This window comes from Myotis lucifugus, unplaced genomic scaffold, assembly GCF_000147115.1.
Source record: "Myotis lucifugus unplaced genomic scaffold, Myoluc2.0 scaffold_29, whole genome shotgun sequence".
In the NCBI taxonomy this organism is placed as follows: domain Eukaryota; kingdom Metazoa; phylum Chordata; class Mammalia; order Chiroptera; family Vespertilionidae; genus Myotis; species Myotis lucifugus.
The window spans coordinates 5,638,084-5,647,993 of record NW_005871077.1 but is presented as its reverse complement, the minus strand read 5'-3'; the positions used below and the strand labels follow the sequence as shown (position 1 = coordinate 5,647,993).

Sequence of the window (9,910 nt, the reverse complement as noted above, 5' to 3'; positions counted from 1 at the left end):
TAGTTGGGGGGGACCAGGCCAGCAGGGGAGGGCAGTTGGGGGGGACCAGGCCTGCAAGGGAGTGCAGTTGGGGGTTATTAGGCCTGCAGGGGAGGGCAGTTGGGGGGACCCAGGCCAGCAGGAGGGGCAGTTGGGGGAGACAAAGTCTACAGGGGAGGGCAGTTGAGGGGACCAGGCCTGCAGGGGAGGGCAGTTCGGGGGACCAGGTCTGCAGGGGAGGGCAGTTGGAGGGGAACAGGCCTGCAGGGGAGGGCAGTTGGGGGTGACCAGGCTGGCAGGGGAGGGCAGTTAGGGGTGACCAGGTTGGCAGGGGAGGGCAGTTAGGGGTGACCAGGCCTGCAGGGGAGGACAGTTAGGGGCGACCAGGCTGGCAGGGGAGCGCAGTTGGGGGCAATTGGGCCGGCAGGGGAGCAGTTAGGCGTCGATCAGGCTGGCAGGCAGAAGTGGTTAGGGGCAATCAGGCAGGCAGGCAGGCAGGCAGGCAAGCGGTTGGGAGCCAGCAGGCCTGAATTGTGAGAGGGATGTCCGACTGATTGGGCCTAAACGGGCAGTCGGACATCCCTCGAGGGGTCCCAGATTGGAGAGGGTGTAGGCTGGGCTGAGGGACACACCCCCGCATGCATGAATTTCATGCACTGGGCCTCTTGTATAATAAATAATATTGTAATGACTATGTGGTTCCAGGTGGATACTAGACTATCATGGTGATCACTTCATAAGTTATATAAATATTTAACCACTATGCTGTGCACTTGTAACTAATATAATATTGCATATGATCTGTAATTAAAATATATATAAAAATAAAATTGAGAAAAATAAGCAGAGCCTGGAATATTTGTGTATGCATTTTACAAAGTGTAGACTGTATGCCTAAACGGCGTGCATAATATCTGTATGTGCTGATTTCCTCGTTACTGTTGGTGTGTGCTTTTGGACAGTTGAGGAAGTTGAAACTAGCTACATTTCTACATTTGTCATAACTCTGTTCAGTAAGCACAATAACAATGTGAAATTTTTATTGAGAAAGCAGCAGTTACCAGCACATTCCTACTGGCTAGAAGCTATTAGAGATCAGGCCCCCACTCTTGTCTGGTTCTCAAACATCAAGAGAACTGTACATTATCTCCAGCCTCATATGTGAAATGTATGCCCAAAACTATAAAATATTAAACAGATTGCAAAAATGAATAACAAGATGAAAAAAGTAGATCGAACTAAATTTAAAGAACTTTAAAAGCAGTCTTTGATTAATGTTGGATACATTTCATCTACAAACTCAAAGGTATGGGTATTCCCTGCAGTGGAGTGCAGTCCTCTGGGAGTTAAGGTAAAATGACCTCAGGATATATCAGAAAAGTTCTCCCAGACACCTGATCTGGAGAGGGACCATAAATTGATGGAAGCAGAGTTACTCTTTAAAGAACAAAAAAACAACAACAATATTGTACTAAAACTGAATGTGTTGGGAATCTCTTTGGAGGAAAAAATTTAATATGAACTTAGCAAACTAAATAAGTACTAAGAATACAAAAGAATTCATGACAAGGGAGTTCTCCAGCACCTTAAAAATGAAAGAAAAACAGTTCAAGCAATACGTGTAAAATCAAAGTTCTCAACTCCAGGATCATGAATAAATAACTAGTGAGAATTCAAGAACTTCCAGGAAAAGGATGTTTATGTACATAACAATGTAAAAAATGCTAAGGCACCCAACTCCATTCAGTAGATATGAATCAAATACCAAAACAAAGCAGTCCCCAATGGATTCTGGAAAATTCAAGTCTATTTAGCTCTAGAAAGAGGTAAATCATGCTCCTGGCCTCCTTGCCACAGATTTGAGTTTCCTGCAAAAGTGTTAGTAGATTCAATAGCCAGAGCTTTGAGAATACATTTCAGAGGTGAGATATTAATCCTTGGATCTTGTTTCAGCACCTACAGCTGGACCAACCACTCCCAATGGGAACCTGGTGGATGAATGTGATGATGACCAGGCCAACTGCCACAGTGGAACAGGTGATGACTTCCAGCTCACAGGTGCAGAAACCATCTCCATCCCATTGCTATGCCATTTCAGTTCATACTTCCATTGAAACCACCTAATTAATGCCTGTTTGTGTTTGTGTAGCTCCTCATGGTGGTGGTCATGAGGGTGGTTGCAGAACTGTCTCAACAAAGGCAGCCTTGCCAGAAGACATGCATCGTTATTTCCTCCATGTAAAGAACTTGTTCTTAATAGTCACGGCCATTTGAAATTATAATTTTAGACATTTTCAAAGCTGATGCTAGGATTATTTTAATTGAATAAATATTTCTCCATGGCTAAAAGTGCTAAACATATCCCCATCTTCAACCCCCCACCCCCATAACACATTAATTATACACACTTTAGAATGTTTACTTTTCCTTTCTAGTGGGGATACTTTTTTTGAGTGGAGCCTTTATCCAACTAATTGATGAAATTAGGCTTGTATTTGAAATGCAGCTTTTAAGTTAGGATTTGGTAAATCATTTTACATTAAAAGTTTCAATGACAGAATCAATTGTCATTACACATTACCACTGACTAGCAAGTATATCAGGGCTGGTGTGTGCCAAATAGCTCACTAATTAATTTAGAGTATCTAATTAATAAAAGAGAAACATGTAAATTGACTGCACCTCTGCTATGCCCCAAGCCACGCCCACCAGCCAATCAGAGCTAATATATGCAAATTAACCCAACCAAGATGGCTGCCAGCAGTCACGGAGCTGGAGCAAGCAGAAAGCCAAGGTTCCCGCCTTCCCTGGCTGGCTGTGGCCTCTGCTCAAGGCAACAAAGTTTCAATTATAGAAGCTAAATAAATCCCAGATACCTGCTTCCAGCCAGCCTCCATTGGGAGCTTGGGTGGCGGGGGGCCGTGGCCAGCCTACAAACAGCCATCAGCCCCTCACCCAGGTGAGGATGGCCACACCCTCATGGGGTGAGGGTCCCTGCTGGGGGGCTTGGCCAGCCTGCAAACAGCCATCAGCCCCTCACCCAGGCTGGCCAGGCACCCCAGCAGGATCCCCCTCCCTGAAGGGGATGTGGCCAGCCTGAAAATGGCCCTCAGCCCCTCACCCAGGCTGGCTAGGCACCCCAGCAGGACCCCACCCTGATCCGGGACACCCTTCAGGGCAAACCAGCTGGCCCCCACCCATGCACCAGGCCTCTATCCTATGTAATAAAGGGGTAATATGCAAATTGACCCTAACAGCAGAACGACTGGGAATGACTAGTCACTATGACACACACTGACCACCAGGGGGCAGATGCTTAATGCAGGAGCTGCCCCTTGGTGGTCAGTGCGCTCCCACTGGGGGAGTTCTGCTTAGCCACCAGCCAGGCTGATGGCTGCCAGTACAGTGTTAGTGGTAGTAGCCTCTCCCTCCTCCTCAGCAGCCCTAAGGATGTCCGACTGCCGCTTAGGCCTGCTCCCCACTGGCAAGTGGACATCCCCTGAGGGCTCCCAGGCTGCCAGAGGGATGTCTGACTGCCAGCTTAGGCCCAATCCCCCAGGGAACAGGCCTAAGCCAGCAGGTGGTCATCCCCCGAGGGGTCCCAGACTGCCAGAGGGCACAGGCAGGGCTGAGGGACCCCCTCGAGTGCACAGATTTTTGTGCACTGAGCCTCTAGTCTATATTATAAAAGGCCAGTGACCGTAATGCCATAATGTTGTAATGACCAAACAACTGGTCAGTGGCACAGCAGGCCTCGGTCTCACAGCATGGTGGGTCTGGGGTCTTGTGTGATTTCACACACTGGGCCTCTAATTACTCCATAATATTCTAAAACCCTCAAAGCTAGCAAGTGACCTTTTCTTCCAATTGGAATGGCAGAGCAAATGTTAGGCAAGTGGGGAAATGAAATTGTACCAGTTTGAAATTGGCCAAGGCAATTTCCACCCTATTGTTGAAAAGGTACTATGGAACCTTTATCCGGGTCAAAATGCAGTTTCATATAGCATCTGACTCTCACTTAGATTAAAACCTTGGATGTAGGTCTGTATTTTTACCCAGAAAGGATTCAGAGAGCCCACATAATTAATTTCCATATGTGAAACTGAAGGCACTACCATCATAACAGTGCATAATGTCATTGGATAATGCATTCATGTGGCCAATAAATGCTACATTGCTTTGTGCATTTGAAAATAAAGCTTATATATGTAGCCATAAGCCACAAAAATTACTCTAATTAATACAGTCTATTTCTTTGCACGATGTCAAGTTCAAGCTGAAAACCCTACAGCTGAGGTTAAAAACAGAGTACCATTCTATGAATCAGGTCCCATAGAACCTTCCCAGGGATGCCTGTAAGCACTGCCCCAAACCTCAGGCTTTTTATAGAACATTTCACACATCCATAGTGAAATTCCTCATAAAAAGGAATGGCTGCAATCATTGAAGTATATCCTTTTCAATTAGCCTCTGTGGTGAGGGTTCTTTTCTTTATATACCCTAAAGTGGTCAGTTAATATAGATTAGAACAAAGCCTCAGATTTACTCCTCATATCAGAACAACCAACTTTCTCATTTTTATATCAGTTCATTACTGAATCAATTGAAACTAAAACCTTTGAATGAAATAGAGCAAGTATATTAGCCTGGAGCAAATTGTGTATGGCAACAATTACAAACCACAGAAAATGAGTCATTTGTAGTGGAAAACTGGCAATCCTTTAAAACTCTAAGGTTATGGTTTATCTACAGCTTTTAAAATCATTTTTTGTGTACATAGAAAAAAATTTCATTCCCATTCATATTACCATGGCAAAAAAGAGTTATTTTCTCAGGCCATCACATTTGTCTCAATAATTCTATAAATATATGCATCATACTAAGAACTTCTGGGGTGTTCATAATGCACACTTCACGCCCTCATCAAGAAGGGATTTTAGAAGGCATTTCATGCTTCATATGTATTTATTGCATTATAACCAAGTTTGCTTAGTGAAGCTATTTGGTATCTTTTCCTGAAAAAGGGTATACATATATAAATGTTTGCAAGGAGCAAAACCATCACCTAAGTCAGGTGCCTTTTCACATGTGAACAAGTCACGTCCTAGGTACACACACAACTCTGCATTCTCTTTGCTCACTCTGGCACAGGCTTTACCTTCAGAGCTGCAAGTCTTGAATGTTCAGTACAAGAAAAACAAACTAAAAGCATTCTCACTTTAACCCTGATAGGTGGAGGAGATTAGGATCAAGGCTCTATTAAAAAGGGTTCAGTCTTTTAAAGCAGATGTTGTTGCTTTAATTTCTCCTCCTGGGGTGACCTGTTTGTATACAGAGATAAGTATTACAGTAAAATGCTCACTTTTTACAAACAATTCTGAATTCCAGGTGAAATGTACCAAGTGCATGGGAATGAGAGGTTTTGCTCTCCAGTATTTGCTTGCCAAGGTGAAAATTCACCTCCAAGTTATTCATTTGCAAATGGCTTTGAACTCATTACATAATAGGATTGTCTTCAAAGGCACTGGGAGGCCAGATTTCACATTGGACCTGTATGTACCCAAGAGTGGAATTTGGCTTCCAACCTATAATAAAACGGATAATGCATATTGGTTTTATAAAGTGAGTTTTTCTCCTAAAAGAACACTGGGAATAGAATGCTAATGTATTTTGGCCTCCCGCCAATTCTGCCATTATAGATTCACCTTCCTAACCCATAATATATATAATTCCTTCTTTCTGGTGTCTACCTCATTGAAGCCACAAACCTGTGTGACCACTTAGCTGGAACATTTATTGGGAGAACAGGGTTAACGTGACTTGGTGCTGCAGCAGGTTAGCTCAGAAATATTCAGACCATTCCAAGAGCATGATTCTACAGCTCTGATTCATAATCTGGATGATTTCTAATCTTTGGGAGCTGCAGGATAGGACTAGGGCTGGGTACAATAGAGATGATCACAGATCTTTATTGAATGATACTATTGGTAGGTCTACAATGGCACCCTATAATCACCTCCAAAACTCTTCATGACAGTCATAGGTCCACCCCATGCCTTCCTTACTCTGAGTCTGCCCAAGACTTTATCTCTTGGGAGAGCAGATAGTCTCTTACCATGGTCTGCAGTGCAGACACTCTTAAGGAGAAATGCCTAAACAAGCACGTAGGCAATAAACAGCAAAACACTCTTTCCCAAGTTTATTTCAGTATAAGACTCATCTGAGAAGTTTTCAGAATTACATATTTCAAGGGTTGACCCCCAGAGATTCTGGTTTTCAGTGAGATCTGAGGAGGGTAAATGGATTGGGAACTGCAATCTCAACAAATGTTCAGGTGATTCTTCTGGTTGGGCAAGTTTAGGACAGAAATATAAGGATAAAGAGTAGACAATGGAAGAGCTAAGAAAGGGGAAAAAAAGGACACAGTTAAGTGTCCACATGGTCCCCTGACCAGCTATTTCAAAGTCAACCCAAACTGACTGAAAGTTCACATTGCTCAGGGTGTTATTTGTGCAATCTCCAGTTCCTTGGAACTGTGAGGAAATGTTTCTCCCCTTCTCATTTTCCTGCAGCTTTTCCAAACTACATACTGGGCAGAATATCTGTCCTTGGGGAAAAATAAACAACTATTATTGTAGGGAAAAAAAAAGGAGGAACTACTGCCACCCACTTTAAACCACCAGTTTTTAAAAGCGATTGTAGGACCAGCCTTGCAACTCCACTGAAAGCACACATCTGCAACCTTGGGAAACTCTTCGAAACTTAGAGGTCTTGGTCAGGTTCAATGCCCCAGTTGCTGAGGACATTTGGAGGCCTTTGTTTTCACTGTTGCAATGGCATGCCATGTTCAGTCTAGGAATCAGGGGATGACCTTGGAATGAAGTATCAAACTCTCTCTCCTACCTGGATATCTTATGACTAAATGTGCTGGGTAAAAAATAATAGTTTATTTGAGCTTGACATTGTGATGAGCAAATTTAAACAAAATAATGACTACAGCTGAGATTAACAGAAGGATTTTCTGTGGAAATGTTTTCCTCTATCTAATGTATGTAAGCATACATTTCTCTACTGCATATTCTCTACAATTTTTCATTTTTCTCACTTTTGTATGTTACTCTTTTGTTTTTCAGGTGGTACCACTGTGCTGACCACAGAAAAGCCAACCATAATAGACAGCACCATACAATCAGGTATCAAATAAAATAGAAAATGTGGTTGATTTCCCATATGCCTGTTTTCCCTCCCCGTCCCCTTCTAAAATAGAACATTGCTGTACTTCTGGATTCAGCTCCTCTCAAAGCCCTAGAAAAGAGATACTATGCAGCATCTGGTCTCCAAGCATGAGCCATAACTATTGCTTCCCTTCCATCCACATGTATATGTGGCACGGAGCGAGATTTCCTGCTCTATCAGTAATTGCCAAATGGTGACAACCCAGCTCTCAACTGAAGAAATAGGCTAACATACTTTGTTTAACCACAGCACATCTAGGACATGGATTGTGTTTGCAAACTACAGAAGAAGGAAATCGTACAAGCAGTAGCCTGACTATTTATTTTCATCACCATTCTACAAAATCAAGACAGGCAAAGTTTGTCAGCTTTGCCTGCCACAGAGTTGGCAGTTTTACAACAGTGTTTCCAGTGAGCATGCCACGAAGTGGGGCGCAGGAAGCCAGGGCTCTAATTGTATGTAAGGAGAGGACTACCCTCATGGAGGGCACCTCCTCATCCTTTTATTAATAGAAAAGCACAATGACTTTTAAGGCCCTTAGTTTACTGTTTATCAAGGCCAACCACAGTTAAATAGTGGCCTCCTCTCACTCTCCTTTGTATTGTGTTAGTATTCTGTAGAATTCTTCCCTACAGACCCACACGGAAGAAAACAGTCAGTATAAAGCAATCAGAGGTTTTAAATACTTTGAAGTTAATCATTAGAGTAAGGTGAATAGGTCAGCTTTCCAGCTTCTCCCATTTCCTTTATAGAAGCTCACTCAGGCTTTGTCTCCACAGTCATTTATTAATGGGGCATGTGGCGTATATCAATGTTTCCTCAGCACTATGACACTACCCAGCTAGGCAGAGAGTATAAAGGATTGTTCTAATTAGTATGCTTCCTTAAAGGTCCCTATCACCATTGACCTGATTTAACTGCAAAATAAACTTCTCTTCAGTTAGACTTAACACCAAGTGTCCTGTAGTGTATTCAGGTTGCCAAAAGCCTTCTACCACACAGCTCAAAAACCCCAAATACCAAAAAATGAAAGAGAAGAATAATATGTTCACCAAAAAATTCCAAAACAGCTGTAGTCCTACCCACATCTTTTCATGTTATAAAATGTGGCCTTAATGGATTGTGCAGTAGTAACCTGGGATGGCTGAAACTGCCTCATGAGTGAAGCATGGCCTCTTGCGTGCTCCCTTCCTTTTCTGAAAGCCTTCAGCCCCTCAGTGAAACAACCATCAGTTGGCTCTCTTTGACTCAATATTAGAGAAGAGGGGTGAGGTGAAACAAGGAAGTTCTAGTGATGAAGCAAACACTTTAACTGTTGTATTAGTTTCTTCTCTTGCCAGAGCATTAATTAAAACCACTATGAAATTGCCAATGAACTGTTTTATTTCCCCTCTTGCCTATCAAAAGAGCTAGGGGTCATTAAAGAAATGAAAGAGAACGAGAACTGCAAAAAAAAAAAAAAACACACAGAAAGATATATCAGATCCCCAAATTGGATCGTTCTCCCTAAATGTGGAATGTCTGTATTGTCAGAGCAGGAATGACTTTGTGAACACACTTGATTTGTGCATGAGCTCAAGGCCATTGGTGTGAAGGCTTCACAGAGGAGCTCCAGAACCAGACAGTCATCTCACAGGGTCTATAGTAGTCAGAGGGCAGATGTGCAAATCATGAACCAGGTAGACCATTATTAGAAGTTCATGTCAAGCCACAGGGTTTACTGATAGGGTCCAGTTTTGAAATCCAGGGTCTATCCAGAGTCCTTTACAAATCACCCTGGTTTCTTGTTTTTCTATTGCCTGAATTAAAAATCTGCAAGTCTTTGGTTGTGGATAATGTATATCTGATTTTTTTGAGGAGTCCAGTGCATGTTCAGAATGCTCCACAAGGACCTGAGAGTGTCAATCTAGGCCAGGTCTAACTCTGAGGTGTCCCCAGGGGTCAGGTCCACATTGTTCTGCAGGCTTCAGATTCTACAGGTGTCTTTACAAGCAGTAGAAAATTAGACCCCTACACTCTCATTATAATCTGAATTTGATGAGGCCAGTATAGACTCAAGCAGAGTCTCGAGATTTCATTTTGAGGATTCTTATCAATATAATAAACTCAGTGGGCATATAATATTTACATGCTGTCTGGGTTATAACCAGATGCATAAAAGCCTATTAATTCTCTGCCAGGAATTGATGAAAATTCTGCATTTTAAATACAGCTCCCCCCTCATGAAGCCTTTTACCCTCTGAGGATCTTCAGACATTCCTAGATCAAATATTCCTAGAGTGTATTCATAATGTCTGATTATATGGGCCTCAGCTTTTCCACTTGTTTGTACCACATATCCAGTCTATAAGTAAGCAAGTTAACACACTCAATAGAAATTCAGGTTTAAAAGTTAAATCCTTGTGCATATACTGTGCTAATATTCCATTGCGAGTAAGGTAGGTTCAACAAGCACCACTGGTGTGTGCTCACAGTGGCTATAAATTTAAGTTCAGAATACTATTTCCTGCTATTTTTAAGAGTCAAGAAGGAATTTAGCCAGATTATTCCCAATGAATTTAATAAGAATTGGGTAATATTTTGAAGATTTTAAAGTCAACAGTCCTATACATTTATTTCATTCATCCGTTGCTTTTTTCTTTTTTCAGTTCTTTTCTCCTCCCCTTCTGTCTTTTTTTCTCTGTTTTTTTTTCTT

At 42.4% G+C, this 9,910-nt stretch overlaps 1 protein-coding gene across 1 annotated transcript in view; it reads left to right on the top strand.

The window, feature by feature from the left end:
• Window positions 1-9,910, top strand: part of NRP1 (neuropilin 1) — a 179,006-nt gene that overhangs the window by 152,153 nt on the left and 16,943 nt on the right. Inside the window, exons 10-11 of the mRNA XM_023752176.1 lie at window positions 1,933-2,037; window positions 7,113-7,172. Of these exons, the coding sequence (XP_023607944.1) occupies window positions 1,933-2,037; window positions 7,113-7,172 (165 nt within the window). The remainder of the gene's footprint in view (window positions 1-1,932; window positions 2,038-7,112; window positions 7,173-9,910) is intronic.